At 41.7% G+C, this 27,559-nt stretch overlaps 1 protein-coding gene across 2 annotated transcripts; it reads left to right on the forward strand.

Annotated features, from left to right (window-relative positions):
• The first annotated feature begins 35 nt into the window (after nucleotides 1-35).
• Nucleotides 36-12,863, forward strand: prox2 (prospero homeobox 2). 2 transcript variants are annotated; one of them, XM_005476904.3, is made up of 6 exons: nucleotides 36-171; nucleotides 3,771-3,929; nucleotides 5,392-7,000; nucleotides 8,728-8,835; nucleotides 10,197-10,391; nucleotides 12,074-12,863. In XM_005476904.3, exons 3-6 carry the CDS (start codon nucleotides 5,450-5,452, stop codon nucleotides 12,239-12,241), a joined length of 2,022 nt encoding a protein of 673 aa, XP_005476961.1. In that variant the 5' UTR covers nucleotides 36-171; nucleotides 3,771-3,929; nucleotides 5,392-5,449; the 3' UTR covers nucleotides 12,242-12,863. The 2 variants fall into 2 exon arrangements, with proteins under 2 accessions (XP_005476961.1, XP_019204153.1); XM_019348608.2 differs by having other exon boundaries at nucleotides 3,831-3,929.
• Nucleotides 12,864-27,559: the final 14,696 nt, after the last annotated feature.

The following is a 27,559-nucleotide window of genomic DNA, read 5'->3' on the forward strand; positions in this document are numbered from 1 at the left end:
GGGATAAACCAACTGCTCCCACTGGAGGGGGAGTAGGGGAGTCCATACTGTCCCTCCGAGCCTTTACTCCCCCAACTGTGTACGCAGGGTACACCCATTAATACACCCGCAGGCAGCCAACAAGTATCAACGTAAACGCGGAAATAGTAATATAGAACTGAATAAAATAAGGTAAGGTACAGATAATTTTTGTTAAATATTTAAATGTGTAGTTAACTTAAAATATTAAACATTTGCACTGTTCTTCTCCTGTTTTCTTCTTTATCCTCAAGATTTTAACGACGTTTGAATTTAAAGACAAATGCGTTAATTTGTTTAGTAAAAATAAAACATTGAGAGGTTGAGGCTTATGTTCATTTATAAAGGCCTGCATCATGTGTGACATCTATTTGCCACAGTTTTAGTTTACTTGTAATAGATTCACCGTCGTTTTAGGCCCATTCTGTTTGAAACACACTTTTCAGTGGAGTTTCTTTTTTTTGGCATTACATGGGTGTCTAGTCAGTGAGTAAACTCACAGTGACTGTAGTGTGACTTGCAGTAATAACTGCATAAGAGTTTATGTGATACCAGGTTTTCAATAGTCTGATATCATGGCCAAAATAAGTTACAATAAGAATATTGATGCAGTATGTATAAAAATGGAAACAAAAGAGAATTTAAAGCCCATCAGTCAAATTATTGACTATGATTATTTATTAATTTGACACCTAAAATGTGAGTATATGCACTTAAAGTGAGTGTATAACTATGTACACAATGTTATCATAAGATTTTATTTTTAACTGTCATGTTTATCATTGAACAGCAGTATAGCATGACTGCCTTCTCCAAATGACACATTAAAATAATATGTTAACCGTATATTAAAAGTATACAGTTATGTAGTTATCAGATTATGGCAAACTCTGGGGTTGAAATTAGGTCCTCAGTGTCAGAGCTTTACACTGTGAACTTTTTTATCTCTACCTGAACATTATTGCAAAGGATTTATGAAAATATTTGCATTTTCCGCAGCATTGTTTGACATGCAAACAGATATGTATAATAACTGAAGCATCCATGTCATTTAAAGAAAAAAATGAATCAAAATGACCTAATTTAATCAACATAATTGATTAAATTAGAATATAATTATTAAGTTGCATTAAATTTTCTGCACATAGAACTTGTCTTATTCTTACAAATGATGATATATGTGAGGATGCTAGGTGAAAAGGTAAGTATCGTCAAGCTTGAAAATGCTTGTAATTTGCGATGCTTCACTGGCATATCTGAAGGTAGGTGGAAAGCAACATGGATAGACCCATGTTTCCTTTATGTTGACTAGATACCATCTCTCTGTACCTTTTCTGAAATGATCAGCAGCTGTAGCAGAAGCCCACCGGGCTCAGTTGATTCAAAAATATCATATCAATATATCAATACAGAGTCTTTGCAGCAAACTAAGTGTCAAAACCCTTAGATTTATTTCAGTGAAGGTAAGTAAACTCAATTACTGCAATGGACAAAACCATTGAAGTACTTGTTAATCATCCAGCCTTCTTCTTCTAGTGCTTTGCTACAACACTTCCTCTCTAGAGATTTCTTCTGAAATGAGACAGTTTTACATATCAGTGCATAATTAAAAAACATCTGGCCCTTATCAGGTCTCAAAATTAGGTAAATACAGCCTCAGATGAACAACAAAGCATTTCTTTTTAGACTGTGTTATTATTTATTTGGCAAAAAATTCAGCTAAAATGCAAAAGTAGCATGTGAAAAGCTAAGTACATCCTTGTGCATGCACTCGGTTAGCATCTAGGTGTGACTAACCAAATGCAAAGGTTATGAGGTCATTTCCAAATAATTTGAAGTTCATCCATTCTGCAGTGAGAAAGAGTGTTTCCAAGTGGAAAACACTGAAGATACCCACCTGTCTTTCCATGAGCAGACATCCCAGTAAATTCATCCCAAGGTTATTTTGTGCAAATGTCAGAGAAACTGCAAATAACCCAAGAGCTACATCTCAGATACTAAAGCCTTCAGTTAGCATGCTAAATGTTAAAATGAATGGCGTAAAAAGCACTGAACAAGGCCTCTTTTCTTTAAAAAGAACATGACAGATTGTCTCAGGTTTCCAAAACTGCATTTGAACAAACCACAAGACGTAATAGAAAATGATTACCCATTATGTCTACCAAAGTGGTTCAACAAGTTTTTGAATGATGGGATAGAATGATGTTTGATGCTTTCCTCTATGGCATAGTGTTACTAGATCTGACTGCTCCAGAACTGCACTTTACCGAAACCACTTCTTTTATAGAGGTGCTCACACTTGCTGATGATCAATTAATCAAATGCATTTGATTAGCAGCACCCGGCTGCTACTTACCCTGTTAATTCCCGTGGAAGCAATAAGACTTTTCACACACTGCCTCTGCATTTTGCCTTAATTTTTGTCAGATAAATAATGACGTGGTCTAATATGTCACTTGTCATTGACCTGAGGTTGTATTTACCTGACGAGCACCAGATGTTTTTTTGTCATTATACCCTGATAACTGAAAGAGGTTGTGCCTCCCTTTTACTATGACTGTATGCGCTGTGATCACATACAGTCTGTGTGCCATATCTTGACCGATCCTGTCAATGCAACACATAGAAATATTAAATGGATATGCAAATGAGAAAATGAAGCAGTCTACTCAATTAACCAGCACTGATTCTTAAAACTTACCTTTAGGCCCTGTTACTTTCATAGCAGGAGTAAGATGGCTTCTAATATTGCTCCGTGAGTGTGAAAGTTTTTCTGAGCAAATTCATTCCTTGACAGCTGGTAAAGAAATATCCCTGCACAGTCATTTCACAATTTCACTGTTTTAGAGCTCATCAGGTAGGTGATACACTTAAAAAAATAGAAAAATCAGACTACGTCTGGGTCTTTAAACTTGCCACAACCTGCACTGTAATTAAACATAATGATGAAATAAAACATTTGGATGTTAAGGGTGGGGGTGTTGTGTAACCAGCTCAAGTGCTTTCATTGCACATCACGACTACTATATTACTACTACTAATAATAATAATATTAATAACACAGATACCAAATACCAAACACTTTGATTTTAGAATGAAAAAAATTGATGTTTTTAGGGGAAAATGTATTTTATTATTTATGAATTTATGCTGACACTGGAGCAGTGTCTCATCATCATCTGCTCAGCTGTGATGTTTAGACCTGCTCTGCTATAGGTGCTGCAGGGTACTGTAAACAAAAGAAGTCCGTTCTGCTCGGCAAACTATACAATAGCAACATTTCTATATTACCTAAAGTACTTTTTCTCCTCTTCTGTTTTGAATTATGTTCTGTAAGGAAAAACGTTTTTAAATCAGTACAAAAAGGGCAAAAATGAAAGCATACATAGGCCAATAAAGGCCACTTATTCATACATCGAACTTCTTTAGATGTATGTCTGAACACTTTAAAGTTATGTTTATGAATATAAGTGCAACACTATCACAGTTTGGCAAACAATATTGTGGCATAACACCACCTAAAAATATTAAAGTAGTGAAACAAAGTGAAAGACTGACTCCAAAAATATCAACATATCAAATATGTGTACACAGACCACGCAAAATGAACGATGTTTTACCCAGAGGGCCTCGCTGCTTTTAAACTTGAAAATAAATGTTTCCCTAATGCCATGAAACAGTATTTTAAAAGCATAAAGCATAAGGAGAAGTGAAAACTATACAACATTACTGCTGTGGTTCCTCCTTTGCAGGGCCTTTTTTTTTAGTGGGACTGACTGGACTATCTTTGCTTTCATGTGGCCACGCCCCAGCTCAGTTTGCTTCTCATCGCATCGACTCTCCTGCACTCTCCTATCCAACTCACAGTCTGCGCAGGCCAGCAGCTCGACACCAGCGACGCAGCGCAACAGGTAAGGTCCCATCACCGCCGCTCACTCCGTCTGCGAACCGTGGTTTAGCTGCACAACCCTACAAGTGTGAAAACGCATGCCTGCAGCTCACTTTGCTTCAAGTTTAGTGGGGGTTTGTTTTTTAATAACTTAATAATCTTAATAATAGTCACTCTCTCACACACATTACAGCTAATAAATGCGTGTTTTATGGTTTTAATCTTGAAGGTCTTGATCGACTAATTGAGTGTTTATTTATTGTCTAGAGAATGTTTCACGAGTGTTTTCTTGTGGGTGTTATGTTATTTAAAAAGGCTATAGACAAGTACTCTAATCTGTTATAGATTTATCTAGATGAATTTGAAATTTTAAAATGAATCTAAACTGCAAGTGCATGCTCCTTTTTTACGCAGTGCGCATTAGCGAAATCACAATTTGCACAGCAAGCAGTTGGACTGCAGCTACATTATATTGTAGAAGCTGTAAAAAATAGTTGTGAGGAAAGGAAATACAGAAATTACTCCCAAGATTTTTAGTGTGTAATTTTTATTTTTATTTATTCATTTATGTATCTATTTAATTTGCCACACTGCAGTGAACACATATAAAAAGTAAGAAACAGACACAGGTGGGACTTCCTGACTTGAACATATAAAGTTCAACCTGCTCTCCTTGAAACCATCAATTTGGTTTTTATCCCTATTAACATTTTTTGAATTGATTTGATTAATTTGTGGCTTATAAGCATTTTATGACAAAACGTGGCTAAAGCCAGTGTCCACCCCCTGAGCTTTTTTGTTTTCACTGGCACTGATGATCTTTGTTATTCCTTAGAGTGAAATCAGAAGGAGAAAGACATTTTCAGAGTAGTTTCTCTTGTGAATAATGTATAGACAGAGCTCTTTCTTTTGCATAGTGCTTTGCTCTCATGACCTGAATGTAACCTTTCATGATTTTATCACAATTTTTTTAACCTTTGTGTCAACCATTATTACAATCCAAAGCTGAAAGGGTATAAAAGAATATGCTCCTTTATATAAGCTCAGCATGTATGGGTGTTGTTGTTGTTGTTGTTGTTGTTTTTTCCTTAACTGAAGATATGAAAATAACATCGGTCTCCTTGTTTTTCTGTCGATGTGATAGTGATATAGTTGCTTTCACAATCACAATTATAATATCAAGTTTTAGACCGAATTAAAGCATTACTTGTTATGTACCTTTTCATTTATCTGCTTTCTTCACACATTTATATATTCTATTGAAAACATAAATAGATAATAGATAGATAGTCATAATTCCACAGCATTACTAGGCATGTTTAGTTTCCCAGTGTCCAGAAAATAGCATTTAAAAGTATTAGGTAAGTATTTTTATAAACACATAGGCTAATATAAAAAAGGTCACACATAGGATTTAACGACAGTAAAGAGGTAGACATGTTGTTATTATTTATAATTTATTGTCTGAATTTCTGTCTTTTCAGATTCTTGTGTATTACGTATCTTATTCATCAGTGTGTACTGTAAAGCCCGATAGAGACCATGAACCTCAGTCTTCCTGACCAAAGCATGCACAGCTCGAGCGAAGGCTGCATAGAGGATGACAAAGCTGATGTCATGCTGCCGTGCTTCCACCGAAACATGTACGATGAGCCTCTGGCCTCGTACTCAAACGGATCCATCATTTCCCAACTCCTCCGTAAGACAATCCACAGCAAGAGGGCACTAGATGAAAGCCCTTTCTACCTCTCCAGCTCTGCTGCCGCTGACTGCGGCCAGGAGGACCAGAGCAGCGTCTCCTCAAAGGACAGCACTGTTGAAGCTGCATCGCCCAGCGGTCACGCCCCTACAGGAGCCAGCCCAGAGGGAGAGCATGCAATGTCCGATCATCTGCAGGCCAAGAGGGCCAGAGTGGAGAACATTATCAGAGTCATGGTTGGCTCTCCCAACAGCAGACAGCATGGAGAAAGTGAGAGGTCTGAAAATGAGGCGAGAGACACCAGAGAGGCCAGAGAAGCATACAGGGAGAACAAACGCAAGCAGAGGCTGCCTCAGCATCAGGAACACAGCGCCGCAGCGCAGGTGAGCAGAAAGCCTGGAAGCAGCAGCAGTGATAACTGCAACACCAAGGATGAGGAGTGCCACAAGCTGAAAGAACAGCTCCACAGCATGCAGCGACTCCTGCGCCACCTCCAGGAAAAGTTCCTTCAAGTTTACCACCAGGAAGAAGCTGAATATGACAGAGATGAGACCGAAGTTGGCGTTGAGCGTGACATCCTGGGAGAAAGCACAGAGTCACATTACATAAGCGGTGAAGATGACTTTGAGAGGAAAAATAACAGGGTGGCTGCAGAGTGTAAGGACCGTATTAAAGTAGCTGATTATCTGGTACAGCAAAGAGAAAGTCAGAACCTACAGGAAACACTGAAGCAGGAGCTCACCAGGGCTGTTAGTGATTGTGTGGACCGGGTGTTCAAGAATGTGTCCTCCAAGGGGCTCGATCTGTCCCCTCAGCAGCGCATTTGCTCGTCACCAGAGATGCAAATTAGCACAGGTGCAGAGAGGAAGAGCCAGCAAGCCAGCTCTGCCCTCGACCACTCCCAGGCGGAGGGAGTCGGGATAAAATCCCGGTCGTTAGAATACTACGAAAGCTCTGAGGCTCACAGCCCACAGGACCAGACCGAGGCGCTGTCACTGGTGGTACGGAAGCCTGCGGTGCCACCTATGAGCTCCGTCACCCCTACAGTGAAGAGACCCTACCCTGTGCACCAGGCACCCTTTCAGTTCAGCTACAGTACCCCTCTGCACGACAGCCACATCCTCGAGCATCTTCTCAAATATGGGCCACATTCCAACTTCGGGGGTCTCCCCTGCCTGCCGCCGTCTATGGACAGAACCTCCCCAGACTCAGTCGACCTGCCTTGGGAGACCATTGCTATGAGATCCAAGGTCACATCCAGCCACCTCGGCCATCACGCTCGTCCCTCCTCCCTTGGGGGGGTGACGGTCGACAACCTGTGTCTCCCTCACGTCAAGATCGAGTGCGGTGAACTGCAGGGCATGGCTGACAGAAACCCGTATATGTCTCTAAACATATCCTTTCACTCGCTAACAGCTGAGTCAGAATGGCATCTGTATCTATAAACATAATCACCTTTATGATGTTCATTTTTAACATATGCAGATTTAAAGTCTAGCAATATCAAATGTATTCATTTAAGACTTTCTCTTTTTCTTTTTTCTGCACAAACAAAATTTGAAGCGAAAACCTGACTCTCGCAGCGCAGATTATGTTTGATAATTTCATATATATAAACCATATTTACCTTCTCTTTTATACAAACTCCACATATTTCAGCTTCTCCATTTGAACAATGCTCGGTTGAGGCTCATTGCAGCATGAGCAGTTCCAGTAACAAACTTCAAGGAGAATTTTTTCTTTGATCTCACTAACCCCATAGAAAATTATAGCATCTTCTTTAATCTGAGCAGAGTAATGACTTTAAGTCTAGAAAAAGACAAATAAAAAGGAATACAAGGCTTTGATAAGAATTGCCAGGAACAAAAGCCAATTTTTCAAAGGCAGAGAAAGCATCGGTTTCTGTTTCAGGAAGCGTGGTTTTTTCAGACTTGAAAAGGTGCAGGATCTATTTCTCCATCATCAGAGTGATAGGGGTGCATCTAAAAGGTCACATCTGAGTGCTGGTGGAAACCACAAGTGCTTCCAAACCATAACACTTGAGCTCTTGTCTTGAGCATTTGTTGTTGGATACCTTTGTCAGAACATACATGATTGAAATTGAGTGTAAGATAACAGTATTTGTACCTCACAGGAACTCAAAGAAAATCAAGTTTTGGGGTTTTTTTCTTATGGGAAAAAGAAAAATGGGTATTGTCTGAAAACTATATGCATTTTTCAGGTCATCAGCATGCACAATTCATGCTATTAAAATAATGTGTATATTCATTTTTCTTTTCCTAAGACAAAATAAAGTAATTTAATTTTTTGCTGCTCATTAACAAGTAAATAATCCTAAAAAACAAAAATCCCACAAGTGTTGTGATTGTCTTGTCGGGGCATTAGAGATGAATACTGTGTGGATCCTGTCAGGAGTTGCTTTATCTTTACAGTGTAAAGAGCTCTGCTTCTCTTTGAACAATACCACATAAATCTTTTATCAAACTTCCATATTTCAAAGGTAGGATTCCCTAATAAATGTGTAGTGCGATGACCTGATAAGGAAATATTATGACCGAAGGCGAAATGGTGGACTACAGAGGAAATGATCCAGAGCACCTTTATATTGCCATGGGAGGGGGGCGAAAACCTAAAAAGAAAATTTCAATTATTAATTTTGAATGTGTTAATTAAAGTAAATGTTGTTACATGTTAAACTGTTTACTCCTTTAAATTATTGTATTTTATTATTTTAAGCTGTTTAAAATAATTTTTTTTGATTTTCGTGGCTTTTCACAACACGCAGCAGCATAAGCCGCCTTTAAATCAACTCAATTATATCTGAAAATCGTCTCCTTTTTTCAAAACATTTCACAACAAGCTGTCTTAACTGCCAGGCATGAAGTGCTTCACGCTCTAATTAAAAATCCCTAATCTAATTCGTAATTCTGTTTTGCCAATAAGCACATGTTAGGGTCATTATTGACTCGCTAGTTAATGCCAAGCTGTTCTTTAGTGAAATTCAATTTAGCTGAAGATTGAGGCAACACAATACTCTGGCCTCCTCTCACTTTGCACGGGACTGTATGCTGTGCTGTATAGTTCTCAGTTGTTGTTTTTTTCCCTTAACATTAACGTGAACATCCAGGAGGGCCTCACCCCGAGTCATCTGAAGAAGGCGAAGCTCATGTTCTTCTACACCCGCTACCCCAGCTCCAACGTGCTGAAAACCTTCTTCCCTGATGTTAAGGTAATTTTTGTTATATGTACACGTACACAAATATCTTAACATGTCGAACAATTTATGGAAGGTTTGCCCTTTGTTTAACTTCCTGGTATCTACTTGTCAGTGTGTGTTTGGGGCAGAAACAATCAGCAGTGTGTTGGAGGAGAGAAACAAAAACGCAGAGGGCTTAAAAAACAAAGGCACTGAGCTACTAGTATGTCCTGGGGGCAGAGGGAGATACGGGGGTATTCTCTCTTTAAAAAAAGCCACTCCAGTCAGCAAATGGACTGACAAAGGACTCTGTAGGCAAGGCATTGCTATTGAGTGTCAACAGAGAGTTGGTATTAAGAGACTTATGCGGTAGCAACCAGGCTGTGGTGAGCTCGTCCTAAACACAACATCCTGTGTGCTCTGGCTTCGGTCTCATGTCATCTTTTTGTTCTTTCTCTTGTTTCCTTCTTTGTGTTAGCATTTTTAATTTAGCCTCTATGCTCCTCTTCTTCCATCTTTTTACCTCACAAACTCATACTCACTGCCTTTCCTTGCTTCCTCTCAACTTTCTCTCCCGTTTCCTCTCCTATCTTGTCTCCTGGATCTGTGAGCCAGTGCGGGCCCCATGCCTCTCTATCTGCTCTGACCCCTGGGGTCAGGGGGAGGATGCTGTCGCTGCAGCCCTGCAAACGTCTCCTCCTTGCTTACAATCCTGTGGTGGGAAGTGGCACTGAACAAAAGAGCGCCTAATCCCAATGTCTGATTCCATCCTATCAGCCCGAGTCAATGAGAGGGAAGCTTCCTTCTGCCCTTATGCCGCCGCTTTCTCACCCACCACACCAGAGAGAAGAAGCGTCTTTGATGCCTGCCCAGCCCTTAGGCATTTTTTTTTCTGTCTTTCTGGATGACAAGATAGAAAAACAAGACTAATGTCAAGACTGAGTTTAGAAACACAGAGCCCCGACAGATGTTTTTTCATCCCGGACATCGGTGGGAAAAGATTGGAGCAATTAATGTTCCGTCGAGTGATAGATTATTAGGTGGCATTTTGCCCTACAGGTACTAAATTCATTTTTTTAGTCAATAATGGAAATGGCTGCTAATGCCAAAACACCAGACCTTTTTAATTAAAAAGCATCAAGATTCGTTATTGAATTCTGTAATTGAATTCTGAAATAATATATTCCATTTCAAGAAATCTGCATTTATTTGTCTGCTCAAGCAAGGAGGACAAAGGTCAGAGTTAGCAACAAAACAGCCACTTCTCCCTGAGCTGCTGTCAATTGGCTGGAGCATTTCTTCTCAGCTTGCAGCTTCCGTCGCAGGGCAGTCTCTTGCTGTGAAATTGGTCTAATTTACATTATGTCAAACAAGTCTTTTCTCTCCACCTCCAGTTTAATCGCTGCATCACCTCTCAGCTGATCAAGTGGTTCAGTAACTTCAGGGAGTTCTACTACATCCAGATGGAGAAGTTTGCCCGCCAGGCCATCGTTGATGGCGTCACAGATGTCAAAGACATCTCAGTTAGCAGGGACTCGGAGCTCTTCCGGGCATTGAACATGCACTACAATAAAGCCAACGACTTTCACGTAGGTGTCACCTATTAGTCACTGACCTTTTGTTTTCCAGTTTGCATTGTTTGACAAATCTTGCTGATGCTTTCGCTGAGGAGGTATTTTAGTCAAAAGAAGCAGCGCTCTCATCCTGTGAACGCGGACGTCCGTGTCATCATTTACAGTCCCAGTTTTCTGCTCATCTGGACTAAAACGCAATCAGAGGATTCAAAGTGAAACTGTGTCAGCAGAGTTTCCGAAACTTCTAGTTTAAGTGGTTCCAAAACATTGTCGGAGCGCAGATGCTAGGCTTAAAACAAAAACATATTAGTGTTGACAAAGTCTAACAAACTGTTCAGTTTATCACTTACTGGGATGCTGGAATAGGCATTTTCTTGATATTGTGCAGTTGTTTCAATAAACTCCAAGAGGATATCGTACAAGGCCAAGAAACACTTGAAATGACTTATTCTGAACTTTTTCTGTGAAGAATATATCTACCTAACTTTATTTGTGATTTTAGAGGTATTAGCTGATTTTTATTTTACTTTTCATCAAGCTAGACGTTCCCCTTGTTTACAGAGTAGGCTGAGATAACTAGTTGCTGATTGTAGCATTGTAATTACCAGACAGATATAAGGGTAATATAAATCTCATCAAACTCGTCACTAAAATGTGTATTTCCCAATATGTCAAGCAATTAATTTAAAGTGCCAGGGCTGACTCGTTATTTACCAACTATTATTAGTAACCATGTCAGACCTCCAACATGTGGCTGCAGTCATGTATGTCTGTGTGCTGACCTGTGTGTCACACTGCACCTGTGGCTGGCCAGCCTTTACAGCCATTATCTAAACTCCAGAGTGATGCTTTATCAAACTGTGGGAAGAGGAAGCCGCAAAATCCCACTAAAACAACTTGGGATTAGAGGACCAGTACGCCTGAGCGAGACAGAGATTGCTACTGATGCGGAATGCTGAGAAAGACGCTGTGGATTCCGAGGGAGAAGGCCGGTTGGTGGGAAAGGGATGAGACCGTTTTCTTTACCTTGGGACCAAGACATTCCTTTCCCAGGGATGCTTTTGTGTCAGGAGATGAGGGGAAAGAAAAATAACTTATGCCAACAACTGTTGTGCTAACCGGCCAGTGGATGGGAAACAAGTGCTGCACTGCTGGATAGTTTTCCTCCCAGTATCACTTGCATCCAGCCTTTGTTGGTGTGTTTTTGTAGATCCTATCAGTCCCATATTCTTGCCCCCAGCAATAACCATTCCAAATCTTTACTTATCCACAATTATCTTTATTCGTCTGAAGGTTTATACGAGCGAATTTCAGCTTCTTACCATATTCCTATTGAAATTCATACTAATCCTTTATTTTAGTGAGCTGAGAAGAATCCCTGGGAAGAAGGCTAACCTATAATTAGTTAAGGTTCAAGAAAACACAAAAAGCTAATCAAAGAGGCCCATAATTTAAAGTTAATTATTGAAGCATTGCATTTATTGTATTTTGTGCAGAGAACAAAGAGTAGAGCTGCCTTTCATCAGTTTGAGTGTTTGAAAAGTTTGCACCGCAGTTCTTCATGCTATGTTTTTGACTTTGAGAAATCTGAAGGCAGGCGGTTTGGCACATTTGCAACACACCTTTGCACAAAGAGCATTTCTCCACTAAGCATGATTTTAACTAGACTTACTTTTCACTTCCTTTCGCTCTTCCAGGTCCCTGATAGGTTTCTTGAGGTTGCTGAGATTACCTTGCACGAGTTTTACAACGCCATTTCCGCAACTAAAGATTCAGACCCATCGTGGAAAAAAGCCATATACAAGGTAATCTGTAAACTGGACAGCGACGTCCCGGAGGAGTTCAAGACGTCTTCCTACTTATAGGCTGAAGTGGAGAAATGTACAGGTGAAGGAATGGGTGATTTTTGAAATTAGTCACTTGGCAGTATTATATCATAATTTATTGTAGTGTATCTTAGTGAAGTGAACTGTAGATGAAATTTGTACCCCCACCCCCACACATGCACACACAATTTTAAGAGTTACGAATCTGTTGTCTGAAAACAACACACAGCAATGCTCTTGTGGATTTTTGTAGTGTTCTCTTATATATTCTGCCTCGACACATTTAGAGAGCTTTTTGAGTTTGTAGGTGTGTAAAAAGTTTGACAGATGTGTATTCATTCATAGCGTAGCCTGAGCCTTTTGGAACTCATTCGATATGCTGGTATTAGTTTAAATTCCATTTTTCTGTTTTTGTTTTGTTGTTGCTCTGTGTGTCTTGTAACTGTATATTTACTTACTCTGTGTTTCAGATTGTATTATAATTATGCTGTAAACTACTACCTTGACAGAAAGCATGTGAAAATAATGTGTGTTTTTTTTATTACCACGTGTAAAGGTATGACTCCTGTTATGTAAAGAACAATCATTTTCTGATGTTTCAGTCACAGACATTGTATTAGATGATGATGGAAATTAAAGATGCACTAAATTATAATATAAACTAGTGTGTTATGGCTTTTTTAATGTACAGTTTCCACTATATTGAGCATATTTTCATGATTTGAAGACACAAGAAGCAGCAGGTACACGCTTTATTTGGGGTTGTAAATGTTTAACCCTCCTGTGAAAGCAGCATTGCCCAGTACTGAGCCCCTAAGGTGCCTCTAATCCACATCCAACAGCCAGCTGTTAAATGCCCCCCCAAACTATGCTGTTCACATTGTTCACCAGAGCCAATTCAAGTCAACTTTCTAAGGCCTGCATTCATTGTGCGGATGCGGACAACTGCCATGTCTTAAAAACAGCCACAATGCATTCCCTCCTAATGACTAATGCCCGAGGTGACCTCATATCGCAGTTGTGCCACCAAAGCAAAATTCCACAAACCCGTTGACTCTTTCTTCCAGGCATCCACTCAGACCACGCTGATCGCAAACACCACGCGCACGCACGCAGGTTGGTGATGTCACAGAAATCACAGATTGTCTATTCTCGATGCCCCGGGCTTAATAAACACACTGCGGGAATTAAATGCCAAATTCGCCACCTCCTTTTTGTGTCGCTTGTAATAGACATTTTTTTTTATAATATTATTCAATATTTGCAGGTAACTTCATCAGTAAAACTCTTAGGAAGAAGGCTGCAAAATGCATTTAAGTTTTAAACATTTCAAAAAAGAAAGGTGGACCGCACCATGCACAACAGCTCGAAAGTGCAGGCTGAGTGTTTCTCTCCACTGCGTGAGATTCAAATGTCAGTGCCCAAAACCAAACATTTAATTGGAAAACCTGTTAGGTACCCAAGCACCAATTACATCAGAAATGATAACATTAAGGAAATTAAAACATTAGTTGGATTGGTTGATGACAAAGACTGGAGACAATAAACCTCACTAATCTTTTAATAGACATTTCTTTTCAATTAGATCAGTCTTCTTCAGCAAATTGATTTACATTCTCAACTCAATTAAAATGCCTCCGACTGGACCAAAGTGCTTTGCTCAAATTAATTTGTTGTGTGACATTTTCTGAACAAGACTTGGTAACCTCTGAAATAATGAAAGAAAACAAAGAAAATACCTTCAGTTGTTTAACTGCCTCCGGCTGACGAGGCCTCAACTTAAATGGCGCGATATGAAATTATGTTCTGTATTAGAGAATCTCAGATAAAACGCCGCGCTGTGTAATGAAGATGAAATGGAAAGTAACAGGCATGGGGACGTGATAAAATGAAAAGAAAAACACTGGCTGAGCAGATGCTTTTTGTTTGGATTGAACCTCGTGGAAATTTTCGGCAATGTGATGTTTGTTTTCAGTACAAAGAAAAATCAGAGCCAATCGCTCAGTTCCTAGAGATAGAGCAATGTATTCACAGAAAGGTAACAGCATCATCTAGTGATTGTCTGCTGTATCGCACACACATCTCAGCTTTGACCCAAACTTGACTGATTCAACTCCAACAGAGTAAGTTTAATACTTTTTAAGTGTATATTGTATGTAAATATGTTTTCACATTCCAACCAATTGCTACAATTCTTTATAAATTTAAGTTTCTGCATGTATGTTTAATTCTATTAAATATCTAGCATCAGATTGCGTCATGCACACTATTCTCCACACAGGGGTGCACTTGTCACTGTGTAGAATCTGAGAGGATGCCAAGAGAATTAGGACAGCAAGCACTGCAAACTGACCCTATGAAATACTGAATGAAATGTTTTGCCATAACAGATTTTTCATTTGCAAAATGTGCGTCTGGATGCTGGAGAAGCATGGATGATTTTGCACTGTCAGTGTGTGCGGTGTAAAATAAAAAAATAATTAAAAAAACAGATCTGGTCTCCTTAGCAGGGTCCTGGAAAGACAAAGGCAGGATCAAAGACCCCTGAGCTAGAAACAATAGGAGCTGTGGGACTGGGGGCACTGGGAGAGTCCCTCTGTTTAATCTCCTGCTCATGGATAGGGGCTTTTTGGCAGGCTTGCACAGGGAGGGCCCTCGGAGCAAAAGGGAGTGTAACTTGAGAATGGAAGCCGCTGACTTTAGGCTGCCCTTCAGACAACCACTTCTTGGTGTAGTTTGGTGCGATCACCAGTAAATCTTTATTAATTTTAATTGGAGCCCCCATTTAAAAGAGCAATTAAAGCGGATTAATCGAGCCCATCCCGTATAATGTCTTCTGTTAATTAGTTTGTCAGCACTGTTTTAATATCGCTTAATGACTTCATATTTCAGGGATGACATTAAAGGGATGCTGAAGGAAAAGAAATGGCCTTATCACAATGCACTGCTTTAATGGGAGATGTCCCCCCGCCAGCGGGCAAGGTCAGGCCCGGGGCCCGCTGGGGCAAAAGAGGCTTCAGGGTCCCACCAAGACAGCCACCTCCAGGGATCCACTGCCTCACACACAGTGCCTACCACACAGCAAGTGTTGTACACATAATCTTTCTCATACACTCATACAGACAGCTGTGGAAAAGAGGAGACTGGTGGCTGTTTGCCACATTTTTTAAATTCCAAAATATGCATCGGATTAGTTTAGAGTGTAATTCTTGCTAACATCATAGATTTTAAGTAGTTGGTGATAAAGAGAGACAGGGAAGAGACAACGGCGATGATGATAAAACCAGAAGTCAAGACTCCCAAAATATTTACTTTTGAATAAACTGCACTCCAGGCAACAAAGACAACCAGGCTGCCTCTTCCCTTTCAAATCATCAGAGCTCCTTTATCTCCAATCCAACACTGACCGATGTGTGTAGCTATACAGCTCACAAAGTGGGCACTTTTTAGCTGAGAAAAATGTACAAACATGTGCTAGGTGGGGAGCTTAGAGGAGGCTTAAATGTAAAACATGGAACAACTGGTGTGTAGGAAGCAACAACCATACAAAGAGCTAGCAAAAAACACATCTAATATGAAGAGTCTTTAAAGTACCTTGGTCATTTTAGTGCCGTTGTTTAATAACATGTAAACCATATTCCTTTGCAAAGTGGCAGATGTTCAACAGGAGCATTAAGAATCTGATCATGCTTTTATAGTCCTGGTTCTCTTTGTGATTACTGTACCCCTGCCTTACATAGTTCCTGTACATTACCCTGTAATGCCTCCTTCACAATGACACCAAGCCAAAGGTGGCCAGGCAGCAAGAGGTTTATAAAAAAAAATCAACAGCACATCTTCCTTATTGCAGCAATGGCTGCTGCGCATCCCTGCTAATTTGAGTGTTCCCTCGCACCTCCACTCTCCTCAGCAGATTCATAAATCTCATTCCCATTATCCCGCTAATTAGCCGGGATTACAGGAGCATGTAATGCCCCCGCTTCCCAATAGATTGATTGGAGGACGGTCTCTTTGTTTTGAAATCACTTCCTGATTGATGTACAGAGCCCTAGTTTGCAATTGTAATGGCCCAGATGTTAACAATCAAATGTGTTTCCGCTCCAGGAAGTAACAGTCTGTCATGGAAGAGGAGCCAGTCGAGCGTGTAACGACACATCACAGGAGTGTGGGGATGGAGGGACTGCAGAGGAGGGGATGGAGGCATGAAGAGGGGGGTAGGTAGTGGAGCCCTGGCTTGAATTGCTGCTGAGAGAGGGCATAATGATGCCCGTGCCACAATCTGAAATGAATGTGTTTTTGCTGTCTCTCTGAATAGAGTATTGGATACACTGGCCTTTTCATTGTGCGCTAATATTGCTGTCTATCTAATCTGCTCATCCTGCCATGTCTGATCATTTCAACAGAATTTTTAGACTACGATATAACAAGGTTTTTGTTTACAAGAGATACAGGAGCCGTTCCTAAAACTCCATCGCAGCATCACCGCTGAAGATGTTATCAGTGCAGGACTCCAGTCTTCACTCCGTCACGCTGATCCACTTTGCAGACAGTAGAGGGCACTATTGTCTAACCCAACCGAATCCTCTGCTTTTCCTCATTCCCTTTTTCTTACCCTTCACCAATAAATCACTTTCCCGGATAGTTAATGGATATAGAAGCAGATCATGAGTGAGCTATCTGTGGGGCGATAATTTAAGTGAAGATCCCCACACTGATTGCAGTGAAAGGTTATTTATTTCAACAATAATGCAGGACACAAAGGGGGGAATCTGGGCAAGATTACCAGCTAGGGTATGCTAGAGTGCTCATCTCCAATGGAGCAGCGTGTAAATTGGGTTCACTTTCCCCAATGAAAATACAGACTGCAGTTTATTTCAACTTTATGCACATGGAAGGCTGTGCTTCCCTCTCAAGGGTGGCTGGGGACTTGGAGATGGCTGAGCATATTAGGGGAGGGTGGGTTTAGACCTTGAAAAATGCCCTTTTTGTCCCTGAGTCTCTGGAAGGCTAAACTACTGAGGTATGGTCCCCCATCCACCAGTTCCCACTCTCTTCTAATTAAAAAGCATGATGACAATAAGAAATGGTCTAAAGCACGGTGGCCTGAATAACAGACAGCATAAGCTCGGACTCCTAAATAGGACTGAGGTAAACTATGTGTGTGTGTGTATGTGTTTTACTGCGCTTGTCTGTAACTGTGTGTTTGTGTATTGTGTACATATTGATGCTGGGCACTATTGATCGACTTTGTTGGTGGAAAAACTGCATGGGCACAAAAGCCAGCTTGGCACAGACACTCCAATTCTCTCCTTGTGCAGAAAAACGCATGATTAGGCCCAAGTGACATGTCTAAAAAGTCCTGGAGAGAGAAAAGGAACTTGCTCCATATGGTGCCCCATGTGGTCGCAACATCCAGAAAGTATGGCACTCCGTGGTTCTGCATCACATCCAGCAGCCTGTAATCACTAGGGTTTATAAACAAATGCCACAGCAGAGTAGAGAGACTTAAAAGCTGCAGTGTCTTTGAGCAGTTCAATATACAATATATACTTTTACATGTCTATCATTGCTCCAGGCTTTCAACTATGTTGTCACCCATGATATGCATCAGACATGGATCCAATGCTGTGTGAGATATAACCATTGGGTAAAGGATGGGAGCCCTTGAGCTTCATGATAAGCACTGTCACAGAGACATAACATATGTATCTATGCTATGCTTTACGTAACGCTCCAGCAGGCTTCACTGGCTTCACCTGGGATGGCAGGTGAATTCCCCTGTTGAGTACCAATCCCCACGAGAGAAGGGATCAAAGCATGGTGTCTGAAGTAATGCAGGGAATAAGCGGGCATGAATAGCCAAAACAGGTACATCTCTAGGACTCCGAGGTCTCCAGGGGGGGATCTCAAACCGCAGATGGACTTACTGATCATCTGACTCCTTCCTCCTCAGGGTGATGGAAACTAAGCAGCCGTTAGAATGCAGCCTTCTCTCCAGATGGGTGGATCACAGGTCAAATAGTCCCAGACAACTGACTGGGGACATTTGGGTGGCTGGTCCCAGGGGGACAGCACGGGACAAGAGGGAACCTGCCTGAGACTGGCAGCTGCAGCACTCCCTCCTGGCCTAACACACCCGAGGGTGTACCTGCTGCTCGACTTGTGCCCCAGTGGCATGTGACAAATGGTGACATGCTTCCGCTCCCTGCTTTGTTAGATCGGTGGCCCTGATTGAAAGCAAAGCAGCAGGCACCTCTCACACCCATATGTCTGCAGAGGATCGGAGAGAAAGGAACGCAAGAGGGGGCAGACTCATCTTCAGCTTTAGCGAACGGCTCAGACAAATGAAAATAAAGTGATATCATTCCAGTGCATAAACGCATGCAATTTTCTGCAATAATGGGGTAGTGGAGATGAGCATATGCACTGCCATCTTTTTATTTACATATGGATGAGTCCACTTTTGTTTTCAAGCACACTACTCTCTTCATTAAAATGTGCAGCTCAAGTCATTCAAAGAGGGATCATATTTCATAGAGGAATGAGGAGAGTTCCAAAGGATTTTGAAGAAATAAAACAAGAAAGGAGACAACCGAGCCAGGCCTTCCACTGAAGTTCAGGCAGCCTTTATTAAAAGTGCAGCATGATTGATAACCTGTCAGTCATTGGAATAATCACGACCAATCCCAACTCTCGCAGCCAGCTCAGCTTCCCGCCCTCATCCTTTATGCCCCTATCACCCCGAACACATCCACTTGCCATTGAAAACCTGTAATTGAATGAGTTTTTGTCATTATTGTGATTAATCATATTAATTTGAACTAATTAAGAGATGGTTCGAAGTTATGACAATTAGATTAATGAAATTAGTTTTAACTTTTTTTTCACCCAACCTAATAAAAAAGGGAAAATCAGACCACGACTGTTATGAAACAGTTGGCAATCTGGATTTTGGGACTAATTGAATGTCTGATTTTATTAATGATGAAATTTATAAAAGTCCTTGAGGGGGAAATTAACGCAGATTCAGCTGCTAAGAGTGGAAAATTAATTAAAATTCCTGGAGATATCCCTGTCATTAAAGGCACAGGCCCTGTTAACCCTGGTCCTACTGTGAATAGCTAGTGTATACACACAGGGGCTCTCCACTGTGACTGGAAGGAGATGTGCATATATATTTTAGGGATGACATTTTTTTTTAACCTTTGCATGGTTAGGCTCCTGTCTGCATTAGAGAGCCATTACATCCCAAATGTAGAGGAATATCAGTAAAATCAGGCCATACTTAAAACTAAAGTACCATCAGCTTTAACTGTCCAATACCAAAATCAACAGGAAATTAAGACATATTTAAGTTGAAGCTTCTCATCTAGTCTTTGTTAGCTGTGCATTTGTTGCCATATCATTTACTTGGTTTAGTGCTCTGATTTAAACTCAGTACCTTAAAAATACAGTAAAATACAGCAATGCAATAACAATTGCTATGGGATTTTCTAAGGAGGCTGTATACAGAAATTCATCCATAAAACATAAATCAAAATTTTGGCATCTTTGGTGTTTGATTCCAAATATCTCAATATACAGTATATACTTTTACATGTCTCTCTCTCTCTCTCTCTATATATATATATATTGCCCTTAGCAACTTATTGTCTCATTAGCTCTTTTTATCTTCGCTAACAGGTTCAACCAAATAAGATAAAGAGTGTGAAAAACAGCTAAGCCTGATGCTAATCTTGTGTTAGCAATTAGCTCAAAGCCCTTACTAAAGCAGCTAGCAAGAATTTAAACTTGGCCTTGTTTTCTCTTAACTGTAATATCCCATGTGTCTTTTAAATGTTGCTTTGTGGTACTTCTATTTGAAGTACATTTCTATTTAATTAAAATGTACTTGCTGTCTTCTATTCTGAACGTGCATTTAGCTATGATTCAAGTTGCTTAAAATGCCTGCAGACAGAAGGAAAAAAAGTAACTGGCTTGTTACAGCATCAGTTAGTCATGAGAAACTAAAAACAAGCACTGTACAAAGATTGAACTGTCCCTCCTTTCACCCTTGAGTCTTAATTTTTAATATTCCAATTTTACCGGGTAAGGATTGTACTTACCTCTGCTTACTGTCGTCAAATAGAAAAGTTAATTTCTGTGTGAGTCAAACTGCAGTTTTTTGGGTCCTTTCCAAGCAAACTCTGTCCTGTTGCTTGGCCAGTGCTTGTGATTGACACCCAGGTCAACCCCTGCCACTCTAGGTGCAGTGGGGGTCTGACACTTGTGTTGCACGGGCCCTGCGCGCTCCTTCAGCTCTGCATATTCACTAGCCTGTCTCCCTCGCTGCAGGCCAATTCATAATTAACAGCTGTTGGCTTGTCAAGAGTGGCCCTGGCCGTGGCACACACACATATATTTATATTCACTGTGAAGACCCCCTTGCCATGGATGGATTTCAGAGGCCATGAACCCATTCTCTTTCCCTGAATGATGGACACTCACCTGAAAGCTCAAACACATACTCAGTCAACCTGCTCTCGCCATCCCACCTCCTCCACCCCCATCCCTCTCACTCCCTCTCTCTCCTTCTCATTCGGTTTCCCTCTCTCTTTTTCTCTCCCTCCCGCTCAGCGCCTTCTGCCACCATGTCAGGAACTTTTGCATTAAGTCCAGTCTGGCTGGCTCGTGAGGAGGCAATATGAAAATGAAGCGTGGCCATGGCTGGCCCTTTGCTGTGTGTGTTTGTCATACCTGTTTAGCTGAAGTTGAAATGTAAATATAGACCGCGGGAGATCTCAGCAGCGATAGGCTGCTTGAAATTCTAATAAACAAGTAGCTGTCCACCTGTAATAAATGATACCCATAAAAAAAGGGTGATTCCTTGAGCAGATAAAGATGAAAAGTAATTGTTTGTGCTCACACAAAATTAATCAGATCAAAACAGGGGCAATCATTTTAAAGAGACACCAGACCCATAAAAAAGGCAAAGCTGTGATAAAATAGTGGCTATCAGGCATGCAGTCTGGAGGTTAGCATTACAATATTATGGAGGGCCGGTATTCATGTGGCTGGAGATAGGATTATTGCATATATTCAAAGAGGGGGGAAATGTTTATGGTACATACGTATACAAGCAGAGGGTCGCAAAGACATTCAAGGTACAAGGTCATGAACAATAGGGAGCTTTACTGCAAGGAGGATATAATTGTATTCAAACTGATGCCAATAAAGTACAATATTAATACAAAACAGTTCACAGGAATAATATTTAGATCCCTTTTAATATGATTAAAAATGACAATCTAGTTTATTTACGACGGAGCGCAACTGATGAACAAGGATCAATGCATTACATAAATAAACTTAATGATTATTAGGGGGTGATCATTTATCAGGTGACTTGCAGTCAATAATTTATCAAAGGGTAACTGCAAGGTTATCTTTCTTAGTATGGTGATATTTGTCCATCAAAAAATGTTCATTTTATGTAAAAAGAAGCCTAATTTGAATGAGGCTTTTGACATGTTTGTTTAGCCATGGCTGCCATCACTTCTATTGAAACTACCACACTTGCAGTGCCAGCCAGGGGTGTTCCCCTTACCCAGATGCTATATTGATCAGCACACACAGCTCGTGCCATCCGGTCTGAGGGCCCAGATATGATAGACCACCTGGAAAGGGAAGAGGCAATGCAAACACGGTTATTTTCACAGCTTTGATATGCTAAACACACAAAAAACCCACTGCAGAAAAAAGGGGCCAATTTCTCAGTGTTTAGCAATACAAATGGTGAGGACATAGAGGAGCTCTGTTCAGCTCTTATGCACTGGCTGTGGTCCTATGCAATGTGTTTACCAGGGCAGTGGAGAGAGACCCTGATGCACACAAATAACATAGAGCTCTGTGCCCACTGGCCACCTTGGAGACCATCCATAATCTATTTCTGGCATGTGGAACGTTCATTTTGTACAATATTGTCTGTTTGAATTGCCTGCCTAAACCTTCCTTCTCGTGTTGATGATCTTTTGCTTGGGGGTCGATCTGCAATATCCAGGGACAGCTTTTGAGCTAAGATGAACCTCAGAACGAATCGCAGCTTGCCCAGAACAATTCTGACCTACTTTTTTGCCCTTTCGCGTGCAAAGCTGCCAAACTAAAGTACAAAGAACTCTTAGGGTGTCAAATAGAAGAGATCAACAAGTCCTCCATTTAGCAGCTGTCCTAATTGAGTGGGTGATGAGGCTGAGGTTCCTCGGGAGGGTATTGTATGCTTTGGCAAGTGTCTCTTTTAGTTAGAGGGAAAAAAGATTGCGTTTGAAAGTGAGCGAGCCAGCACCCGAAGGCAGCACTTGTGTGAAACTCTTAACATCGACCAAATTCCCTGCTCTCTTTATTCTTGTCTGGCAGGTTGTAATGGAGTTAATTGTACAATAAAAGCTATTCTCTAAATCATTTCCTCTCTGTCCATACAAGATTGATCACGGAACCAATCCTTTCTACTGCTGTAATTTTCATATTTAATGAGCGTGACTCCAAAACTATTACACTAATTAGTCAAATCTCACATATCGGTAATGATGCTCGCAGTAATTAATATTGTATTTAATTAAAAAATGACCCATTTCAATGGCTTGCATGCAGGCATTGCCGGTTGCCTGGTTTGCCTGCGGGTAGGAGGGGATGTTATGGGTGTGTGTGTGTCTGGGGGGTGTGGTGGTGGGGGTTGGGCTGTTGTGCAGGGGCAGTGGAGATGGATAGAGAGCTTGAGGAGATGGGGAGAGATGTGTTGGGGGGGGGGGGGGGTTAGACAGGTGTAGGTGTTGTGAGCTGCTCTCCCTCTAGCTGTGCCATTGCAGATTTCCACTTTTCTGCAGCATATGTCTGTGCGGTTAGCATGCGCTCGAAACCCCCTCTTTTTTCTTACCGAGGGCAGCCAGCCCGCGTGATTTATGTGGGGCCCCTGTTCCACTGTGCATACACTGGAAAATCTCCAGTTTACACAAGAATTGCCTGAAAAATGAGATCTGTGACTACATTCTTTTCATTAGCGGCTTACGCTAGCGTGGAGCCCGGGAGCCTCTGAGCTCCTAATGATGCACACGCCAGGCCCGTAGCCTCCCAGCTGCTCTCGGGCTCTCATTACCTCCAACATTCATGTCACAAACACTCTTATTTAATTTCCGCAACAATTAAAAAGGAAAACAGTTGCTAAACTTGTCCTGCTTGAGGCCTCTCAGTGCGGCGTGCTCAGCGGCTCAGGCAAATTGTTTGTGGAGCAAATACACACAGACGCAAACAAACATTCGGCTGCTCATCTATAAAGGGAAACTATAAACAACAGCTGTATTGTGATCTTTTATTCTGTGCAATACGGAGCCAAAAAGAGCTCCCAGGTAGGAAATGACATTAGGATAGATATACTGCAATGAAATTTTATTACCATGGGACTGACTTCACAAATGCACACTTGGAAAACAAAAACCACGCCTGTCTATCTCCGTAGTGTCAGATATCATTCGCCTGCTCTCCTGCAAACACAAAAACAACATTCAATCTCTCTTATAGCATAAGAACATGCAAAGACCAACCACCCCCCCTAAAGCTCCCCATACTCCTCCTCCTCTCCACCTCTCCAGCCATCAGTAACAAACAATGATGCTCTCGTCCCGGGCAGCAGTTCAGTTCTCTTATCTAAATAAGATTTAGCCTTCATTTAAACAGGGCCTCCATCAGTTTGGAGAGATGGCAGAGGAATAGTCAGCGGGATAGAAGACCTAGGGCACCTCGTTTTATCTTTATTTATGTCTCTCTGCCTCGCTCTTTTCCCAGCAGCAGGACTGGGTGTGCACATGCCACCGCGAGACGCACTCAACAATGTAATTGGGGTGATGAAAAATTATCGTGATTGGGGGCATTGCCTCTCTCTCCCTCTTACCCCCCTTTTCCCGCCCTGTGCTCCCCAGCCCGCTCCCGCTCCTCCCGACACCCCCACCCCCAACCAGTAATAACATCTCCGGGCCCATCTGTCACCATCTAATGTGACAAAGTTTTTATCGCATGTATTAAGGCGGCCAGATTAAAAAGTAAATACGGCAATCTCACCAGGCCCCTGCGCTGGCAGGTTATGGTGCATTTCACGGTGGCCTGAGCACCTCATCAGTGTTCCACCGCCTGTGCCCCTGGCAGGGAAACAAACAGGCCCCCAGGGAGCAAAGCCTGAGGGGTGGGGTGGGGGTAGAAGGGACCGTGTTGGGTTGTGAGTGGGTTGCGGTTGGCTGCAGGGGGGGAACACAGGGGATGGGAGGTGCTCCAAAAGCAAGAGGATTGGGGTTAAGGAGATGTTAACAGATACCATTAATGTTATATGTCTTCTTCCCCAAGAGGTAGACAGCAGCCTGTACTGACCCTTTGTTCCTTCCACATTTTCTTCTCCTGATATCCATGAGTTAAGAGCGTGGAGGAAACTGAGAAACTGCATGCAAGCAGAAGATGCAGAGGGTCCGTATAGCCAGGTAGATAAGGTGTTGTATAATTATGAATAAGGATTTCCTTCAACCTCATTCACAAAAGTCCTGAATTGTGCGTTGATTCCCGCAAACATCTCACCCTGACCAGGTAAATCCACGATGCTATCAACTGTCCTCCTCCTCCCTGCATCGCTCTGTATCCGTGGTCAGTAGTTTGTTTCCAAAGTAGAGTGTTTTCCATCTGGCTGATCCATTCCAGCTCTGCACTCAGAAGGAACACAATGTGGCTCTCAATACCGCGGATGGCAGATGGGGAACTGAATGCAGTGTGCCTGTCAGATTAGCTTCTGTAATGGCTCATTTGGGCTCCTATGAGGAGATATTAGCACATGTGTTCCATACGTCTGTGCTGAGCTCCACTGCACTACCAGGAGAATCCTTCATAAACACAAAACGCACATCTCAGGAGCCGTCGCAACACGGGAGACCAAGTGGAACAGAGGGGGTGAGAATTTTCTAGAAATCTAACACCCGTACAAGATTACTAAACAACATTGACTCTAGAAGCCTCTGAACAGCAATTCAAAGCTTGTAAAGTGTGTCCCGCACACTTCGGTGTGTTCATAATGAAGTGGCCGAGGCTGCTTTGAATAAAGCCTTAATGAATCTTAGTGGCAGCAGGCTTGGCAGAGAAGCCGACAGAACAGGATGCAGAGATTGTCAGCTGAGCACCTGGGATAGCTAGGCCGCGTGCTGGGCTGCGTGGCTGACAGGCTGGCTGCTGACAGCACTGTGACAGGTCAGTGTCTGTGCCGGAGCGCTATCTGTAGCCTCCTCCAGAGAGAGAGCCAGCGAACATGTGTAGCTGTCTCTCTGCCTGTCATTAGGGGCTGCTTAGCGAGAGGGCCCCAACGCGCCACTCTAGTTCACAATTAACTTTGCGTGGCGCTGGGTGTGACAGACAGTGGATGGTGTGGGATGGTGTCGGACCAGCAGCGAGGACAGGGCGGCCGCTGTGCTGCTCCTGTCCGCAACAGATGCTAGTTCAGATGCCCGAGACCTCGGTGTCACTGACCATTCTCGGTGCCACCACACTCCACAGACCTGAGACGGCACTTGGACAAAGACCAGGAAATTCAGTGGCAGCAAAAACTCTATACATGTGTCTTACACTGCATAATGCATTAACTATGCTGGGTAGAATTATAGGCTACAGTCTAGTTTAATAGGTGTAAGTCAACAAAATAAATTCAGTCATATGGCACTCTCATGCAGTATCTTGTTTTCTGTCTGCCTGCAGCTGGATTCACTGTATCAGCCTTATACAGACATACTGTATTACTATACAGTAAGGCCTTCTGTGTTATGCCTCAGCAGTTAAATGCACTTAGCGTGTGAGAGTGAGCGTGCTTGCATTTGTAAGGGCGAGCGTGACGCGCTGACAGGCTGCTGATGTCTGCCAGCCAGGCCACACTCTGCAGATGGAGGACACCCATGGTGCTGAAAAGGCCAGGGCCAAACACTTAGGAGTCAATTCACCAGAAAGGAGTCCACCAAGAAAGGTCAAGTGGACACATTACTGCATTCACCGAGGAAGACATCGGCTTTATAGGGCGGAAGAAATCAATTCATAATCTCCTAACTGAAGCTTTTTCTCTGTGTGTGTGCCAATACCTGCAATATCTGTCTCTTTGTAGATGTGTGTATCATTGCTATAATATCGAATGACCTATTGTGTATGTAGTCTTAACGCACACATTTCACAAACACACATTTCAGTCACAACACTCTCCTCAGCCAGCTCCTGAGCGTTGCACTGAGAATTTAAATAGCACGTTTGAGTTACTTGTCTTACCTGTATTGACTTTAATACCACAAAGGTAGAAAGAAATGATCTCAGGTGCTTTTAAAGGTCTCACAGAGATATTTTAAACACTGCAATGCAACACACTGAATTGCACAGTACAGAGGGGGAATATCTTTTGGTTTTTTTTCTTCCCAAGATCTCAGTATTTCTGCCAAGTGGCTATCTATCATTGATTCGTGTTGCCATTGTGATCAGATATGTGAATGACCTCTCATTAAGTCAAATGCAGCAGATTAATCAGGAGCAGCGGTCCTGCTCAGGAGCAGGATGGTAGAAGGAAGAGAGACATAATGACTTTGGTATGAAATGAGATTGAAAGAAGGACTGGAACGTAAAGGCAGACGAGAGCTGCAGAAGATGTAGATTCAACGCTTACTGAAATGCTTCATTTTCTCCCTTTTAATTGATTGTGTGGGCAATAAACGCATTACCTCTTGAAATGTATTCATTTCTCCAAGAAGGACTTTGCTCAACAAACAAAAACGAAAATTACAAATAGCGTTGACGCGCACAGATAAAAGGGACTTTAATTATTTATTCCTCCAGGATATACCTCTCACCTCATGGATAAGCAGACGGAGTTAATGGATGCAGAAAGGCAACAATTTATTCATGATCTCAGTGATCTCACAGCAAACCTAAAGCTTAAGCAAACTTAAAAACGTTACTTTTCAGATCTCATGTTTAAAAATTCCTTGTATTTAGCCAAGCTTGAGTAAACTTGAGTTGCATAAGGTCATTATTTAAACCGGCATACAGGAAACATGAAAATACTATTAGAGACACAACTTGAGGTTTGGAATATAGGCAGCAAAAATAATAATAAAATAAATAAAATAAAATAAATGGAATTTAAAAAAGATTTGGCGATGAGATAAGAACATCATTACCCAAGCAGATTTTGGTGTAAAGGTGAGTAGGTTATCTTTAAATGACAATAAAACTTGAGCAGAAAACCCTTTTGATTAGTAGCTTCACTCGAATGTATCAGTCTTTCTCTTTCCAGTAGACAGCTGTACTGTTTGAAAGAAGCATTGC

This window comes from Oreochromis niloticus, linkage group LG19 (genome assembly GCF_001858045.2).
Source record: "Oreochromis niloticus isolate F11D_XX linkage group LG19, O_niloticus_UMD_NMBU, whole genome shotgun sequence".
NCBI classification, from domain to species: Eukaryota; Metazoa; Chordata; class Actinopteri; order Cichliformes; family Cichlidae; genus Oreochromis; species Oreochromis niloticus.